This window comes from Hyperolius riggenbachi, chromosome 7, assembly GCF_040937935.1.
Source record: "Hyperolius riggenbachi isolate aHypRig1 chromosome 7, aHypRig1.pri, whole genome shotgun sequence".
NCBI classification, from domain to species: domain Eukaryota; kingdom Metazoa; phylum Chordata; class Amphibia; order Anura; family Hyperoliidae; genus Hyperolius; species Hyperolius riggenbachi.
In genome coordinates, this window is record NC_090652.1 from 31308052 (window position 1) to 31327106 (window position 19055).

The 19055-nt window shown below is 45.8% G+C and overlaps 1 protein-coding gene across 1 annotated transcript in view; it reads left to right on the plus strand.

Annotated features, from left to right (window-relative positions):
* LOC137525461 (sulfotransferase 1C1-like) overlaps positions 1-17674 on the plus strand; it is a 71817-nt gene extending 54143 nt beyond the window's left edge. Inside the window, exons 7-8 of the mRNA XM_068246559.1 lie at positions 8807-8987; positions 17275-17674. Of these exons, the coding sequence (XP_068102660.1) occupies positions 8807-8987; positions 17275-17387 (294 nt within the window). The 3' untranslated portion in view covers positions 17388-17674. The remainder of the gene's footprint in view (positions 1-8806; positions 8988-17274) is intronic.
* The last annotated feature ends 1381 nt before the right edge of the window (positions 17675-19055 follow it).

Genomic DNA, 19055 nt, shown 5'->3' on the forward strand with positions numbered 1-19055 from the left:
CAAATTCAATAGTTGAGGAAAGGTGAGTAAGTAGTGGATGAAGAGTGAGTAAGAAGTGGAGGAAGGGTGCATAAGTAGTTGGAGCTGTCCTGCATCTCATTTCCCCATAGTTATGCCTTTGTCCGCCTTGTGTCAGCAGTCAGTTGTTGAGCTCATTAATGATAATGATTAATTGGCCACAATTCACTAAGCTTATCTCCTGTCTTTAATAATGTTTCTGATCTGTTTTTACCTCAGGCAAACCTTAAATAAGGATTCTGTCCTTAAAGTTATGCATAGATTCCTAAAGTTAATGACTAAATCCTTAAGTTAACAACTTAATCCTAAACTTAAAGACAGGATGTTAATTCACAGAGAGGAATGCAAGTGATTTAACAACTGTAAAGAGTGTAAGGAATTATCACCTGGCCAGAGCTGTCGAAAGAAATGCAAACTGCAGGATTCTGAGCGGTCTGCTTCATTTTTGTAGTACAGTGTTCTCCCCGGGCTCTTTTAAAACATTGCCCATTGCTTGCTGTCTTTTAAAAAGTAGCTGGGTGGGGCACGACGGGGGGAATTAAAGGACAGCTGTAGTTAGAGGTATATGGAGGCTGCCAAATGTATTTCCTTTTAAGCAATACCAGTTGCTTGCCTGTCCTGCTGATCCTCTGCCGCTAATACTTTTAGAACCTGAACAAGCATGCAGTAGCTCAGGTGTGTCTAACATAATTGTCAGATCTGACAAGATTAGCTGCATGCTTGCTTCTGGTGTAACTCCGACACTCCTGCAGCCAAATAGATCAGCAGGGCAGCCAGGCAACTGGTATTGTTTAAATAGAAAGAAATATGGCAGCCTCCATATTCTTCTCACTTCGGTTGTCCTTTAAGGACTCTGCCTACAGCATAGGGGGAGAATGAGGAGATGAGCTGATGACAGCCGGGTGCTCAACAAAATTAGCCTGGTGGAGCACCCGGCTAATTTTGGTGAGCGCCCTGCTGTCATCAGTTCACCTCCTCATTCTCCCCCTATGCTGTAGGCAGCGTCCTTCTTTCCCCCATCACGCCCCACCCAGCTACTTTTTCATGCCACTCGGCTAGAAAAAAGTTCTGGAGAGTTCTGGAGAGAACACTGTAGTATTCTATACAGAAGGGGACTGTGTACATAGATAGAGAAATACGCAGCAGGCACACAGGGAGGGAGGACAATAGAGACATCAAGCCTATGCATACACACAGACATACACACACACACACACACACACACACACAGGCAGAGCCTTCTCTCTCTCTCTCTCTCTCTCTCACTCGTCTTCCCTGGCTGCCATTCACAAGCTGAAAGCTGGCTGTAATCATGTGGGGCAGAGCTACATCCTACCTTCGTGTGCTCCTCCCCTCCCTATCTACTGCATGTAAGAATAACTACAGAGAGGCAATAACTTTACAACTGGAGTAATAAGATAACACTCTCACTGTGAAAACTGATCACTACATGTTAACCCAATGGGTGACAAGCCTCGTACTTGTACCGTACATATAGAAGGTTTTCAGATGTATACAAATCAGAATCTAAGGACAGTACAAATGTCTATCTTGTTGCCTTTCTATAGTGGGTGGAGGGTGATAGAGTTTCCAGTGTTCCGAAACATTGTGACATGTTACATAGGGCTTTCTATCTATCTGTCTTGTATGCAGTAGAATCCCTTTATAGTAAACTCCATGGGACCTGGAAAAATGGGTGCATATTATTTCAGCACCGCTAAGTTCGGCGCGGCAAGAGACAAATGACGGCTCTCACTGCTGCTACTAAACTCAGAGGCGGCATTAAATACTATTCCCCCTCCAAGTTGTCTAAACTCAGAGGGAGATGTAATTCATGGTCTGACAGCCACCATGTAATGGATAGCAGAGATACTGCCGCAACAGCAAGCGGCATGGCGGCTATCTCTGCGTCTCAGCCGGCGGTTTCCGCCGCGCAGTTACACGCTGGTGCTTTGCCGGGTCCTTCTATTGCTCATAGACTAAGGGCTATGCGCGCGCGCCAGCCGACAGGACCTTTATGCAACTAGAAGGGGAGTCAGCTGATCAGGCGATCAGCTGACTCCAGCTATGCTCCGAATTGGTTGAATGACTGGGGCGGCGCTGTGGAGCGCTTGCAGTATATATAGGACAGGTCATTCAGTTGTTCCGCGTCTGCTGTTGCAAATGCTACGTGTTAGCACTCAGACCTAGTCAGATCTCAAAGTGTGCTAGAACCAGCAGGAGCTGAGGATTGAATTGTATTATCTGTTATGACCTTCTGCTAGCTTGACTACTCTTCTGTTTACTGATCCTGTACCTTTGCCTATCTGATATAATTGCCGACTCTGCCTGAAACGCTACTCTGATCTAGCTTTCTGTCTCTGTACCGTATCTGTCCGCTCGTTGCCAAACCTGCTTGTCTGACTCTCCTGTCCTCGCCAGTGAGCCTAGTCACTGGTGAGGGATCCTCTGCTAGCATCACCTGCTTCACAGGTGAATACTGGCTGCAGTACTATCTGAATCACCTGCCCCTCAGGTGGTCAGTAGCTGCAGTACAGTCTGAATTATCTGCTCCTCAGGAGATTACTAACTGCAGTACAGTCTGAATCACCTGCTCCTCAGGTGGTCAGTAGCTGCAGTACAGTCTGAATCACCTGCTCTTCAGGTGAATAGTCACTACAGTACTATCCTTTCTACCTGCCCCTCAGGTGATAGTGGCTACACTACAGTCTGAGTCACCCGTCCCTCGGGTGACCAGTACGGTTGTTAATTATAGTTCTACCCGCGCCTCGGGTGAACTATCTCATAATTGTCTGTATATCCAGCTTGCTGGAGTTTGTATTCCTGTGTTATACAGAGATATTCCTATCTCTGGGAAAGCGGGTATCTGTTGCACCAAACACCTACCCTTACATTGGTTGTCGTGTTTCTGGCTATACCAGTATTATTGGTGATTCTGCAGATCACACATAATCAGGTATAGCATCTGTATTATTGGTGATACTGCAGATCACCAATAATCAGAGAAATCTGTTCTCGCTGACACCAATCGTTACCGAACAGCAGACCAAACATTATGGATGCACTGCGTAGTCATGTTGAAGTCCTGACCACCGCGGTAAACAACCTTTCCGGGGTGATCATTAACCATCAAACCCAGATTACACAACTGTCTGGGGCTGTTCAGGTACTTCAAATGACTATTGATACAGTTTTCTGGGCATAGATCTGACTTTCAGAATTTCAGGAATCTTGTGTTGTCTTATTTTGAGTTGAGGCCCAATCTGTCAGGATCTGAGAACCAGAGGGTAACATTTATAAAGACCCTACTGTCAGGAGATTCACAAACATGGGCATATAGTCTGCAGGCTGAGCATAAGGCCTTATCTTCAGTTCAGGAGTTTTTTAAGGCCATGTCCATTATATACGATGATCCGGATATTGCTATCACTGCTGAAAGGAAACTAAAGACTCTCAGGCAGGGCCGTAATCCGGTGGAGGTTTATGCCGCAGAGTTTAGGAGGTGGGCTGTATCAGCTAGATGGGGAACGTATGCATTGTTAGACTGTTTCCTGTCAGGATTGTCTGATGCAGTTTCTGATTTGATGTTAGGGCATCCTGAACCTAAATCCCTAGACGAAGCAATTTCGTTGGCGGTACGGGTTGATCACCGCCTTCATTATCAAAGACAGGCTCGTGGGATAAACGCTGTTTCCTACGCCTCCTCTCCACCCTCGTCACCTCAAGACGAACCGATGCAGTTCGGTCACTCTAGGTTTACGCAAGTGGAAAAGAATCGCAGAAGGTCAGAAAGACTCTGTCTATACTGTTCCGAGGAGGGTCATATTGTCCAGAATTGTCCTAAGAAATAGGGAAACACTGCCGCCTAGGTGTAGTCAGAGGTAATACCCTAGGCGAGCCGTTTTTACCTCTAAACAATAACCGTTTGCTCCCCCCTTGCTCCATTACCTGGGAGGGTCGGGCCATGGCCACTGAGGCATTAGTGGACTCGGGCTCTGCAGCTAATTTTATAGACTATGACTTTGTGAAAAAATTGGGTATTCCTTTACTCCCGGTGCATCGTCAGATTCTGGTCACAGCGGTAGATGATTCTCCATTACAGTGTGGACAGACTCTTTCCCAGACTCCCTTGTTGTTATCTACTATAGGGGTGCTACATAAGGAGAAACTACAGTTCTTTGTTCTGCAAATGGCAACCTCTACCATTATCCTCGGTATGCCCTGGTTGCAACTACACTCCCCTCAGATTGACTGGGCATCCGGTCAGCTACAGAGCTGGTCAACCCATTGTCATCATCATTGTTTGGAGAGAGTTGCTGTTTGTGCCACGAAGGTTCAGGTGAAAGGGGTGCCAGTGCAGTACGCAGAGTTTTCTGACGTGTTTTGTCCCAAATCAGCAGACAAACTCCCACCCCATCAAAGTTTCGATTGTCCCATTGAGTTAAGATCAGGTTGTATGCCTCCTAGGGGTCATCTCTATAATTTGTCTGGGCCCGAGAAGCTGGCTATGCAGGAATACATTAAGGAAAATTTGGCCAAGGGCTTCATCCGTCCTTCCAGATCCCCAGCGGGAGCTGGGTTCTTTTTTGTGCAGAAGAAGGACGGTGGGCTCAGACCTTGTATTGACTATCGGGGGTTGAATAAGATCACAGTGAAAAATCGCTATCCACTGCCTTTGATAGATGATCTGTTTGCTCAGGTGACTAATGCCAGTATTTTCTGTAAACTGGACCTTCGAGGGGCATACAACCTGGTACGCATTAGGGACGGTGACAAATGGAAGACGGCGTTCAACATGCCTGACGGGCACTACGAGTATCTGGTCATGCCCTTCGGGTTGTGTAATGCGCCTGCCGTCTTCCAAGAATTGATTAATGAAGTTTTTAGGGAGGTTCTGGGAAGATTCATTCTTGTGTATTTGGACGATATACTGATCTTTTCTCCCAACCTAACGGAAATCGTAAACATGTGAAGTTTGTGTTACGTAAATTAAGGCAGAACTCGTTGTACGCCAAGTTGGAGAAGTGCCTCTTTGAGGTCACTCAAGTTCCTTTTCTGGGATATATTATTTCCACTTCAGGACTTTCCATGGATCCTAAAAAGGTTTCTGCTGTGTTGGAGTGGCCGCAACCTGTAGGTTTGAAGGCACTCCAGAGATTTCTTGGCTTCGCCAATTACTACAGGAAGTTCATCAAAGGGTTTTCCTCTGTAGTGTCGCCCCTAACCAACCTTACCAAAAAAAGGGCTGACACTTACCATTGGTCAGCAGAGGCACAGTCTGCCTTTGCGACGCTTGAAAAGCTATTTTGTTCTGCTCCCATTCTGAGACACGTGGATGTCACTTTCCCCTTCATCGTTGAGGTAGATGCATCAGAGATTGGGGTTGGGGCTGTACTGTCTCAGCGCTCTGGCTTACAAGGAAAACTTCATCCCTGTGCCTTCTTTTCTCGTAGGTTCTCTCCAGCTAAGAGGAACTACGATATTGGCAATCGGGAGCTTCTGGCCATTAAGTTAGCCTTTGAAGAGTGGCGTCATTGGCTTGAAGGGGCAGAACATACAATTACAGTTTATACTGATCAGAAAAAATTGGAGTACATTGAAGGGGCCAAAAGACTCAGTCCCCGACAGGCCCGCTGGTCCCTGTTCTTTTCAAGGTTCAGATTCGTGATAACGTACACCCCAGGAAGTAAGGATGTCAAAGCAGATGCATTGTCTAGGTGCTTTGAGCCTGAGACAGTTCTGCCTGCAACCTCTGAGACCATCTTACCTCAGAAACTGGTGGTAGCAGCCACGAAAACCTGGGAGGATTAGGCAGTTACTTTAGGGCCTTACCAATAGGATATCCCAGAAGGGAAGCCCGAGGGGGTTCTCTTTGTACCACTTCCCTTTCACTTACAACTCTTGCAACTATTCCATACCCATAAGAATGCAGGGCATCCCGGAGCTGCCCGAACTCAAGACCTTTTGGCTAGATGTGTATGGTGGCCATCTTTGGCACTTAAGTGCAAGGAGTTTGTAAGGGAATGCTCTGTGTGTGCCAGAAGTAAGCCATCTCGTCAGGCACCGGTGGGTACACTTCAGTCTCTACCAGTGCCAAATGAACCCTGGACTCATTTGTCTATGGATTTTGTGGGAGAACTCCCCAGCTCTGAAGGCAAGATGGTCATCTGGGTGGTAGTTGATAGGTTCAGTAAAATGGCTCATTTCGTGCCTCTGAAGGGACTCCCCTTGGCCCAGGAATTGGCTGATCTCTTCATCCAGCACATTTTCCGGCTGCATGGCATTCCGGAAAATGTAGTGTCAGATAGGGGAGTCCAGTTTGTGTCAAAATTCTGGAGAACCTTTTGCCATCAGCTCAATATGAACCTTTCATTTTCATCAGGCTACCACCCACAGACCAATGGACAGACCGAAAGGTTTAACCAGTCTTTGGAACAATTTCTTAGATGTTATGTGGCAGATGCGCAATCAGATTGGGTAAAGTTCCTGCCATTTGCGGAGTTTGCGCATAATAATCTGAAGAGTTCTTATTCAGGTTTTTCTCCATTTCAGGTGGTCTCGGGGAGATCTCCTAAGTTTTTTCCTTTGCCAGTGGCATCTTCTCCTTTTCCGGCCCTAGAAGATTGGCAAAGGGCTTTGAGGGAGATTTGGGTCTTAGTGAAGAGAAATCTGGGGAAAGCCTTCCAGACTCAGAAAAAACAGGTGGATAAGAGACGGTCTGAAGATTGGAAGTTTTCCCCAGGAGATAAAGTGTGGGTGTCTACTCGACATCTAGCGTTGAAGCAACCATCACCTAAGTTAGGACCTAGATTCATGGGCCCATACCCTGTGTCCAAAAAGATTAATGATGTGACATATGTGATTGATCTCCCAGCCAGCATGAGAGGTGTGAGATCATTCCATGTTTCCTTACTCAAGCCTGCTGTGCATGTGGATTCCTCACCCCCCCCCCCCCCCCCCCCCCCCCGTGAGGATTCAGACCAACCTGAGTATGAGATCGAGAAGATATTGGATTCTCGATTGGTGCAGAATTCTGTACAGTACCTGGTCCATTGGAGGGGGTATGGCCTAGAGGAGAGAACTTGGGTGCCGGATTGTCGCATGCATGCGGAGGAGTTAAAGAAAGAGTTTCATGAGTTACACCCGGAGAAACTGGGTAGGAAGTGTCCGGGGTCCACTCCTCAGGGGGAGGGGGGTACTGTAATGGATAGCGGAGATACGGCCGCAACAGCAAGCGGCATGGCGGCTATCTCCACGTCGCAGCCGGCGGTTTCCGTTGCGCAGTTACACGCTGGTGCTTTGCCTGGTCCTTCTATTGCTCATAGACTAAGGGCTACGTGCATGCGCACCAGGCGACAGGACCTTTATGCAACTAGAAGGGGAGTCAGCTGATCAGGCGATCAGCTGACTCTAGCTATGCTCCGGATTGGTTGAGTGACTGGGGCGGCACTGTGGAGCGCTCGCAGTATATATAGGACAGGTCATTCAGTTGTTCCGCGTCTGCTGTTGCATATGCTACGTGTTAGCACTCAGACCTAGTCAGATCCCAAAGTGTGCTAGAACCAGCTGGAGCTGGGGATCCACACTTAGCCAGATTCTGTTGATAGCTTAAAGTACTAATTGATTTGTATTATCTCTCATGAACTTCTGCTAGCTTGACTACTTTTCTGTTTACTGATCCTGTACCTTTGCCTATCTGATATAATTGCCGACTCTGCCTGAAACACTACTCTGATCTAGCTTTCTGTCTCTGTACCGTATCTGTCCGCTCGTTGCCAAACCTGCTTGTCTGACTCTCCTGTCCTCACCAGTGAGCCTAGTCACTGGTGAGGGATCCTCTGCTAGCATCACCTGCTTCACAGGTGAATACTGACTGCAGTACTATCTGAATCACCTGCCCCTCAGGTGGTCAGTAGCTGCAGTACAGTCTGAATCATCTGCTCCTCAGGAGATTACTAACTGCAGTACAGTCTGAATCACCTGCTCCTCAGGCGGTCAGTAGTTGCAGTACAGTCTAAATCACCTGCTCCTCAGGTGAATAGTCACTACAGTACTATCTTTTATACCTGCCCCTCAGGTGATAATGGCTACACTACAGTCTGAGTCACCCGCACCTCGGGTGACCAGTACGGTTGTTAATTATAGTTCTACCCTCGCCTCGGGTGAACTATCTCATTATTGTCTGTATCTCCAGCTTGCTGGAGTTTGTATTCCTGTGTTATATAGAGATATTCCTATCTCCCAGCTCCTCTGGGAAAGCGGGTATCTCTATCATTACTGTTGCACCAAACACCTACCCTTACATTGGTTGTCCTGTTTCTGCCAGTATTATACCAGTAATATTGGTGATTCTGCAGATCACACATAATCAGGTATAGCATCTGTATTATTGGTGATACTGCAGATCACCAATAATCAGAGAAATCTGTTCTCGCTGACACCAATCGTTACACACCAGAGCCCCAAATTTCCGGTACGCGCCCCGTGCAGCATAGCATTGCTACTATGAGGCGCCCAGTTTCGTTGCTCGGCTCTCAGAGCCATGCGCCAAAATCAGCTGATCCGTGGAAAAATAGTTTACTATATCAGACATTTACTATATCAGAATTGGTCATACATTGTAGATATATACAGATGCATTTGCTGGGACCTGAGGGCTGAGTTTACTATATCCAGAGGTTTACTATATCAGCGTTTACTATAACGAGATTCTACCGTAGTCTACTTATCAATCAGTCTCTTATTTATGTATTGTCTCTAAGCTTGTTTTTAAAACTTCGACAAACAGGATCCCAAACGGGAGATCAGAAAAGTGATGAAGTTTTTGGGGAAGGAGCTGTCGGAAGAAGTGCTGGAAAAGATCTGTCAACACACCACATTTGAAGCCATGAAAGATAATTCAATGGCCAATTACTCCAGTGTTCCAGATGGCTTGTTTGACCACAGTATCTCTTCATTCATGAGAAAAGGTGAGGGAGGGTGATTGACTAAGAGGTCTTTAAGTCTAGTGACACCTCTGTGCAGTACCTGGCCCTGAAATGTTGGCCTCAATGCCTGGGGACGGCAGTCCTCATACACGTGTCTACTAGAGTTTAATTTGTATGTTTAGTCTGGGAGTTTTTGAGACATGATGAACAATATTGTACTAAGTCATCATATCAGTTGTAACCAGGGCTGTGGAATCAGTACAAAATTATGAAACCACTGACTCTGAAAAAACAAAAAATTGTTCCGACTCCACAGCCCTAGCAGGGCTATGGAGTAGATACACAATCATCTGACTCCAACGCCTCAGTTTATGAAACCACTGACTCCAGGCATCCAAAAATTGCCTCGACTCCGATGCTACAGCCCAGGTTGTAACATACTGTTTTGTTTCTCATTTTTATGAAGACGTTTCACACAAGTAGTAAAACACTGGGGAGTAACTGTAGGATTAAGTGTAGGCTATTTCTAAAGAGACAAGTGGTGAAGTGTATGTACCATATACAAATCAGGCAATATGTCAGACAATGGGTTTCATGGGAATTTACAGCTTCATCAGGTCAACAGTAACCACAAAAAGTCAATTTCCGCCAGAGAGAGCCATGAGCTTTAGGTGCTTCCTGAGGTGCTCGAGTCTGATTTTCTCTCTGGCCAAAAGGGACGCTTTGAGGTTACTATTAACCAGATGGAGTGGGAAATGTCTGTGAAACATTTTGTCTGACCCTACTTTGTACACTAAGACCAAAATCAAATTATATTGTCTTTTTTGGCTACTGCGAAAACCACGGGAAAGTTATGTGAACTAATCCTTTTTAAACAGTTTTTAATACACACTTTGTGGGTACCTCCATCTAGCTATAGTAGCTTATCAGAATGATGACCGACATGTGAGGACAAAACAGTTTGTAGAGTGTTTACTAGATCAGAATCAATGTTATTCCCAGGATAACTGAGTCAGTCCAAAACATTGATTCTACAATAACGGAGGTGCAAGAAATATGTGGTTCTTTTATCAGGTGTACACCTTGGCGGAATTAACTTCCAATATTATAATTACGTGTGGCAGAGTGCAGTTGCCTCCTCCTAATTCCAATCCAGGACTGGAGAGGCAGCAAATTCCTTCTGATCTCTTGGGCAAAGTTCCTACAACGGTTGTTGCCAAAGTGTGAAGTTCCTCTTTTAACCTGGCAACTTTGAAGTGAGGGAGTCAGGGAGAAGCTCTTTCATCTGAATGGATTTATGGTTTGTTGGCACCCTTCTTCTACTTCTTTAATGAAACATTAATCGATTATCACAATTTTGTGATTGGTCCCCACTTTTAATTAAAAAATAAATAAATAACTATTTGTACACAGTATTACTGTAGAAGAGGTTTGGCATAAACCAAAACAGGATTCCTCTATAAGAACCTTCTACCAACTGTAAAACACGGTGGAGGAAGTTATTCAGTTTGAGATTGAGATTTGCGTTTGAGATTGCTTTGCTGCATTGGAGGCTGGACAATTTACCATCACAGAATCCACCATGAAGTCTTTAATGAGGCCCCTATCGGGTAAGGAGTCAACAACTGCTTCAGTTATTTGCTGAGTAAACAGTTAAACTCTTCTCTGGTCTGAGGTCTCCACAACTGTTGATCAATTTAAAAAAAAACACAGTGTCTGGTGCTAAACGGGCGCACGTGTTACTGAGCCGCTGGGACTACCTGCTGCTGCAAAACTACCCGGTAGCGTTAAATACTATTCCCCCTCCAAGTTGTCACAACTCAGAGGGAAATGTAATTCGGGGTCCAGCAACCCCCGGAGCCCCAAATTACACTTACATGCCCCACGAAGCATTACATTGCTGCTATGGCGCTAATCCGAAACCCCCTGTTTCGCTAAATGGAGGCTTTGACATCATCACTGAAGGTAGTGCCTCTTCTCGCAGGGTTGAAAAATGAAAACAACATGGCATGTTGTGGTGCTGAAGCCGAGAGCAGTATGCAGGGCCGGGCCGAGGCAGGACAGGCTACAGCCTCTGAGCGCAGCCACCAGAGGGCGCAATCCTCTGCACTATCCTCACCTGACACATTGCTGTGTGATCTTCCCCGTCCTCTGCAGCATCCCTCACCACTTCTTTCCGGCTGCTTTTGCAATCGCTCTGAGTCCTAGTCAGAGCACCAGCCTGTCCTCTGCATTAAACAGCCGCGCTGTCATCAAAGAGATGACAGGCACGGCTGAGGCATTGTATTGCTAGGCAACAGCAGGAGGCCGACATCTGCTCCAACGGAAGTGGCTTCCTGCAGCGTTGCCTTTGAAGAAGAGTGAACTGTGAACTAATATTTTCTGCGAGCAGTGGCTGGACTGGACGGGAAGGGTATGATACATTTTATTATAATGCATTGTAGTAGATTATAATAACTTCACAAATCCTATCTTACATTCCTGGAAAAACCTGCCTATCTTGCCTTAGTCATTGCTGATCTACTTCCTGATATCTTTTCAGTAGGACTGATCAATTTCCCGGACCCTGTTCTTTCAGACTAATGTAATTCCTAGTATCTTTTCTAAGAGACTAGTGTACTTTCTGGTGTCTTTTCTGAGAGACTAAGCCACTTCCTGTTTTATTTTCTGTACGGCTGATCAATTTCCTGATATCTGCTCGGTAAGACTGATCTACTTCCTAATATCTTCTCTTAAGGACTGATCTACTTCTTGGTATTTTCTCTGAAGGACTGATCTATTTTCTGATATCTTCTCTATAAGACTGATCTACTTCCTTTTATCTGCTCTTTAGGACTGATCTACTTCCTGATGTCTGCTCTATAATCTTTGATCTACTTCCTTGTATCTTCTATGACAGTCTGATCTACTTCCTAGTATCTTCTTTGAAGGACAGATCTACTTCCTGTTATCTTCTCTGTAAGACTAATCAATTTCCTGTTATCTCTCTGAGGGGCTGATTTACTTCCTGGTATTTTCTTTGAAGGACTGATCTACTTCTTGTTCGCTGCTCTGTAAGACCAGGGGCGTCTGCCCATAATGCCACGTGAATGACTTGCATCAGGTGGCGTCATGTGTCAGGCGTCATCCTGCTTGCTCCCCTCCCTGGCCGCTGCTCATTTACCATCTAAATGGCGGCTGCCTCCTCCAGGACAATTCCGGTTCCCCTCGTTACTACAAGACCTCAGTTCAGCAGCAAACTGCAGCACCGTAGTGAAGGGAGGAGAGCGGCGCATATACATAAAGTACTTACTTCCTGTACATGCACCATTACCAGAGGAACCAATCTCTTACCTTCACTGCGGCGCTGTGGGTCGCTGTTGATCTGAGGTCTTGTAGTAGCAAGGGAGAATGGGACTGTCATGGAGGAGGCGGCGGTCACTGTCATAAGCAGTGGCTGGGGAGGGAGGAGGACAGGCTGGCTACCTCCTGGGGGCACCAACCTGGCTAACCTTTACTGTGGGCAATAATACTTGCTACCTATACTCGGGCAACTATACTGGCTAACCTATACTGTGGGCAACTATACTTGCCACTTATACTCGGGGCCACTATAATTGGCTGACCTATACTTGAAGCAACTATACCTGGCTTCCTATACTGGGGGCAACTATGCCTGGCTACCTATACTGGGGCACCTATACCTGGCTTCCTTTACAGGGGGAAGCTCAGCAAAGTGAAAGGGAGATCGGGTCTCCACCTGGATTTGTGCAATTATAGCAGAATATTTATTGTACCATAACAGCTAGAAACACAACGTTTCGGCCGGAGGCCTTTATCAAGTGTTACCAAATACATTCAGTGCTCACATATATAAGACTCACATAATAGAAAAACACGCCCCAAATAGGGCGGGCACAAACTTAATGCAAAAAGGTTGAGAGAGAGTGGTCAATTTAAAGAGACGGTACATGAATTATTGCAAAAAGTTGCTACAAAAAACATCTCAAATTAAAGTCCTCATTAAGTCTATTCAGAGTTAGTGTACTTAGCTTGTCAATCCATCTGCTATCACGCCTCAATAGAGCAGTCTGTTCGTCCACACCAATACTGGTTAACACCTTCTCCAATACGCAGCATCGTAAGTCACACACTCTGTGGTTGCATTCAAAGAAGTGCTTACCTACAGGGGAATCAATTTTTTTATTAGGGTCGTTTTAATATTTTCCATACAGCCTGATGTCACTACGGTGCTCATTGATTCTAACAAGTACAGGTCTCGTAGTCTGTCCTACGTATCCCATGCCGCATGGACATTTTAACCACTTCGCATCCAGACCTTGTATCCCACTTATTGACCAGAGCAGTTTTGACACTTTAGCTATGTCCTTATTTAATCAGAAATAACTTTATCCATACTTATGACACAGAAATTAAATATATAATGTTTTTTTGTTTTTTTCAAGACAAACCAGGCTTTCATTGTATGCCATCTTTTCCCTCCAACAATTTTGTTTTCTATGAATTTTAATGGGAAAACAAAGAAAAAAATAGAAAAAAACATTTTTTCTCAGTTTTACCAATTCCAGTTTAAAAATAAAAAGTGCTACTGTAGATAAAAAAACACAAATTTTGTTTGGCTATTCTTACCACTTATCACAAAACTTAGATTATGTTCCGGTCACAATTTATGGTGAAGATATTTGATTCTGAAATAATGCTACAGAGTGTGTTTTTCACTATGAACTGAGAAAATAAAAGTATTTTTAATAGTAAAAATCAATCTCATTAGCTCAGGAAACATATATTCCCGTTCACCAATTAGTGCTGCAGCAGATAGTGCCAGAAATGTGCACAGGAGCAAGCCCAATCTTGCACAGCACTGCTTCTGGACAGGTCAGTAGATCTACTGACCTGTGGCTTAGATGAACTCACAGAGGACGTATATCTACTGATCTGTGGATGAAGTGGTTAATTCATAAATAACATTAGGCATCACACAGGCATTCACTTTAATTTTAGGAAATAGACAGAGGGTACCGCTTCACTGTACTGGGTGGGACAGTTCAGGAACTCGAGCAGCCAAGCCCAGTAAACAGACGTAGAAAAGGAAGGTCCGCACCAATGTCTCCACATCCAATAACTTTATTCAGGACGTATCCAGTTACAGGTGATAGCACTTGACTGACATGTTTCGGACTTCAGGTCCTTAATCATAGTCATTTCATGGCTCAGTGAGTGCAGGTTAAAAAGAGAGAGGGTAGTAGGAGGCGGGGCATGGCCCAACCCATCCTAGGGAGGGAGCAAATCACCTGTCACATCCCACCAAAAACTACCGACTCACTAGAAATATAAAAATATAAAACCAGACACTTACACATTTAAAATACAAGAAGCCAGCAAACAAAAAGATCAAAAGATTTTTACAGCTTAATGAATGAGGAGTAACACACCAGTCATTGATAGAAAACGACATGCACTAATGGGATCAAACAGATGGTTTGCTGTGAGTGTTGAGCACATTAATTACAATATGGAATAGTGTCCAGATTAATTGGAATATACCTCCCCTTAACCCGTGACCAAAGCCAAATCCCACCTGGCATTTAAACCCTTGGGTGACCTGGTACCGAGGCGGAAAATCCAGAGTGCCTCCCTCTTACGAATCAGGGCTTGAAGATCGCCTCCCCGTTTGGGCAAAAAAAAACCTCTTAATTCCATGGAAAGAGAAACCCGACATGTCACCACCATGTACTTGCCGGTAATGTTTGGCAACATTGGAGATATTCTGAGTGGACCAGCCTGCTCCCAAAAAGTGTTCAGATACTCTGGCTCTAAGTGGTCTGGTAGTGCAGCCTACATATTGAAGAGAGCATATCACCAAGTAAATAACATTTTTAGAACCACAGTTGATAAAGTGCTTGATAGTGGATTTGTAGCCATTGTGCACTGACTCCACAAATTGGGTCCTAGTATGTAGTGCACAATAGTTACAAGTTGGAATTGCACATTTATATGAGCCTCTAGTGGACAGCCAAGTAGAAGACTCCCCACGTGAACTAAAGAGGCTAGGGGACAGCATGCTACCCAGTGTCGGGGCCCGCCTGCTGGAGAAGCTGACGCCATTGCGAAGAAAGGGCCGCAAATCCTCATAACCCTCCAAAATGGGAAGATATTTGGTGATGATACGCTTCACCTCCTGATACTCGGAGCTAAACGTGGTTACAAAAGCGGACCTCTCTCCGAAATCGTGACCAGAAATATTGGCCCGTATTAACTGACTCCTGGGAATGGAAACTGCCCTCTGTTTGCCCTTTTCTATAGTCCATCTAGGGTAGCCTCTCTCCAACAAGCGTCCCTCAACAACCCCAAACTCCCGTCCAGTGGCCGCATGATCCGAGCAATTCCGGCGCGCCCATATGAATTCACCCACGGGAATCGCCCGGATCGTATGCGCAGGGTGACAGCTGGCTGCCTGTAATGTGGAATTGCCCGCACAGGGCTTCCGATACGTCCTAGTGCGAACAGCCCGTGAGGTGAAATCACCTTCCAGGCTCAAATCCAAATAATCAATGGAGCTGGGTTGCCACATATGAGTGAATTTTAAGTTACACTCATTACTGTTAAGACAACCCATGAATGGTCGCACCTGATCCCAATCACCCCTCCAGACAACCAAAATGTCGTCTATAAATTTCCCGTACCACGCAATCTGTTCCAGATGGCGCCCGCCACCCCCAAAGATGTAGAACTCCTCCCACCATCCAATGTAGAGATTGGCCAAAGAGGGGGAAAACTTGGCCCCCATGGAGGCCCCACACCTCTGGAGGTAGAAGGCGCCATCAAACATAAAATAATTGCGGGTCAGGAGATACTCGGTAGCGGCAGAAATAAAAATGCATAGATCAGAAGGGTAATCGGAGTATCTAGCCAGATGAAACTGTAGGGCAGTCAAAGCTAAATGATGGGGAATACAGGAGTATAGGGCCTTAACATCTATGGTGAGCCAACTATAATTCTCCTCCCACACAAAGCTCTCCATGCTAGCCAGCAGGTGCTTGGAGTCCCTAAGATATCCCGGCAACCTCCTGACTAGGGGCTGTAGCATGGAGTCCACCCACTCGCTGAGGCGCTCCCCCAGAGAGCCAATGCCCGCAACAATGGGCCTGCCCTCCGGGGGAGTCCCCAGCTTATGAATCTTACGAAGGTGGTGAAAAACTGGGACTGTAGGACAGTCCACTCCCAAGTAATCCGCAAGTTTGTGGTCCAGCACCCCCAAGCTCCTGCCATAGCTAAGAAGATCAAAAAGTTGCTTCTGATACTCCTGAGTCGGATTCCCAGGAAGCTTGAGATATGTCAGGGAGTCCTCGACCTGTCTCAAGGCCTCCGCCCTATAATCTGAACTATTGAGAATGAAGTGGTTAATTCATAAATAACATTAGGCATCACACAGGAAAAGTTCCCATTCACTTTAATTTTAGTTCCTTTCATTGGGTGTCTGATGTAATCACCTTTTATAATGCTAGAATAGTTCTGACAACTGTGACACGGGAATGTTCCCAATTTTTTAGGTATAAAAAGGAGCAGAGGGTTCCTTTACAGGGGGAACCTATGCCTGGCTACCTACCTACCCATACTGACGGTGTTTTCTTTTGGGGGGGGTCGTTACACTACAGCTATAACGTGCGGTTCAATTTGTCCGGTGCTGTGCGACCATTCCAAATCAGGGAGGGGGCTGCATCCTCACAAGTTTGCCTCAGGCAGCATAAAGTGAAGAACCGGCCCTGTGTAAGACTGATCTACTTCCTGATATCTTCTCTATAGGACTGATCTACTTCCCGATATCTTTTCTGTAGGACTGATCTACTTCCTGATATCTTCTCTATAGGACTGATCTACTTCCTGATATCTTCTCTATAGGACTGATCTACTTCCTGATATCTTCTCTATAGGACTGATCTACTTCCTGATATCTTCTCTATAGGACTGATCTACTTCCTGATATCTTCTCTATAGGACTGATCTACTTCCTGATATCTTCTCTATAGGACTGATCTACTTCCCGATATCTTTTCTGTAGGACTGATCTACTTCCTGATACCTTCTCTATAGGACTGATCTACTTCCTGATATCTTCTCTATAGGACTGATCTACTTCCCGATATCTTTTCTGTAGGAATGGTCTACCTGACCTTATCTACTGATATCCTTTCTGCAAGATGGATACATTTCCTGATATGTTCTCAGTAAGACTAATAATATACTGACTAATCAGGACTAATCTTTCTTCTCTATAAGAATTGAAATTTCTCTGAAATGTAATGATATTGCCTTTCCATTTTTAATGAAGGGGCTGTTGGGGACTGGATGAATTATTTCACAGTATCTCAGAACAAAATGTTTGATGAAGAATACGACAAGAAAATGATTGCAACCGACCTGAAATTCCGCTGCAGCATCTGAAGATAAAGCGTTGGACTCAAAACCTGAAAACATTCCTGGAAATGCAGTGCGTGAAAAAGTGGAACACAAAGCCTTATTTTAAAGAGTAAAGATTTTTACAGACCAAAATTGCAAATGACCTCCTTGTTGCAAAATGCAAAAGCCAATTTACTGTACTAATACTCCTTGACCTTTCCTCTGCCTGTGGATCACTCTTTGCTTCTCCACTCTCGTGACACTCTCGTCACTGGGTGTCAAGGGCCTAGCACATTCTTGGAATAACTCCTACCTGTCTGGAAGCTCTTTCACTGTCTCCTGTTCCAGCACTAACTCTTCTCCACACCCGCCATCTGTTGGTGAACCATAAAGGCCCATACACACGTCGGATTTCCACGAACGACGGGTCGTTTGAACGTCCCGTCGTTCCATCGTTTGCCCGCTAAATCGGGCGTGTGTACAGGCTGTCGTTCGCTTGATAAGAGTGAGTTTGAGCGATCCGCCCGGTGGATCGCTCAAACTCACTCTTATCAAGCGAACGACAGTCTGTACACATGCCCAATTTAGCGGACGAACGACGGAACGACGGGACGTTCAAACGACCCGTTGTTCACGGAAATCCGACGTGTGTATGGGCCTTAAGGCTCTGTTTTAAGACCTCTTCTCCCTCTATACTCATGAACTAGGACAATCGATATGCTCTTTTGGTTTCCAGTATCACTTCCCCGCTGATGACACTCAGATATATGTCTCAGCTCCTGACGGGCGTAGCTAGAAATCATGGGCCCCATAGCAAAATTTTGATTGGCCTCCCCACGGTAAAAAAAAGGTATAGGTAGCTAGATAGAGGTGCCCCCAGTATAGGTTAGCAAGGTATAAGTGCCCCCAGTATAGGTTAGCTAGGCATAGGTGCTCCCAGTATAGGTTAGCTAGGCATATGTGCCGCCAGTATAGGTTAGCTAGGCATAGGTGCTCCCAGTATAGATTAATAAGGCATAAGTGCCCCCAGTATACTGTATAGGTTAGCTAGGCAAAGGTGCTCCCAGTATAGGTTAGCAAGGCATAGGTGCCCCCAGTATAGGTTAGCTAGGCATAGGTGCCCCCAGTATAGGTTAGCTAGGCATAGGTGCCCCCAGTATAGGTTAGCTAGGCATAGGTGCCCCCAGTATAGGTTAGCTAGGCATAGGTACCCCCAGTATAGGTTGGCTAGGCATAGGTGCCCCCAGTATAGGTTAGCTAGGCATAGGTGCCCCAGTATAGGTTAGCTAGGCATAGGTGCCCCCAGTATAGGTTAGCAAGGTATAAGTGCCCCCAGTATAGGTTAGCTAGGCATAGGTGCCCCCAGTATAGGTTAGCTAGGCATAGGTGCCCCAGTATAGGTTAGCTAGGCATAGGTGCCCCCAGTATAGGTTAGCAAGGTATAAGTGCCCCCAGTATAGGAGCCCCCTATTTAGGCGATGGAGGGGGGAGCCGCAGACACATTGGGACTCAGCCGCGAGGAAAGGGGCCAACTTCTCCCTCCCTTGCTCTCCCCGGGCCCCCCCTCCATGCTCCTCCCTCCTCGGTAGGCCGAGTTAGCGCAGCAGAAGACTATAAGAACCGCTCACCTCCCTCCCCACTATAGAGCACCGATCACTTGCTAGTTGCCGCTGGTCTCCTGTCCACGTATCTGCTTATTTTCACTTTACTTCC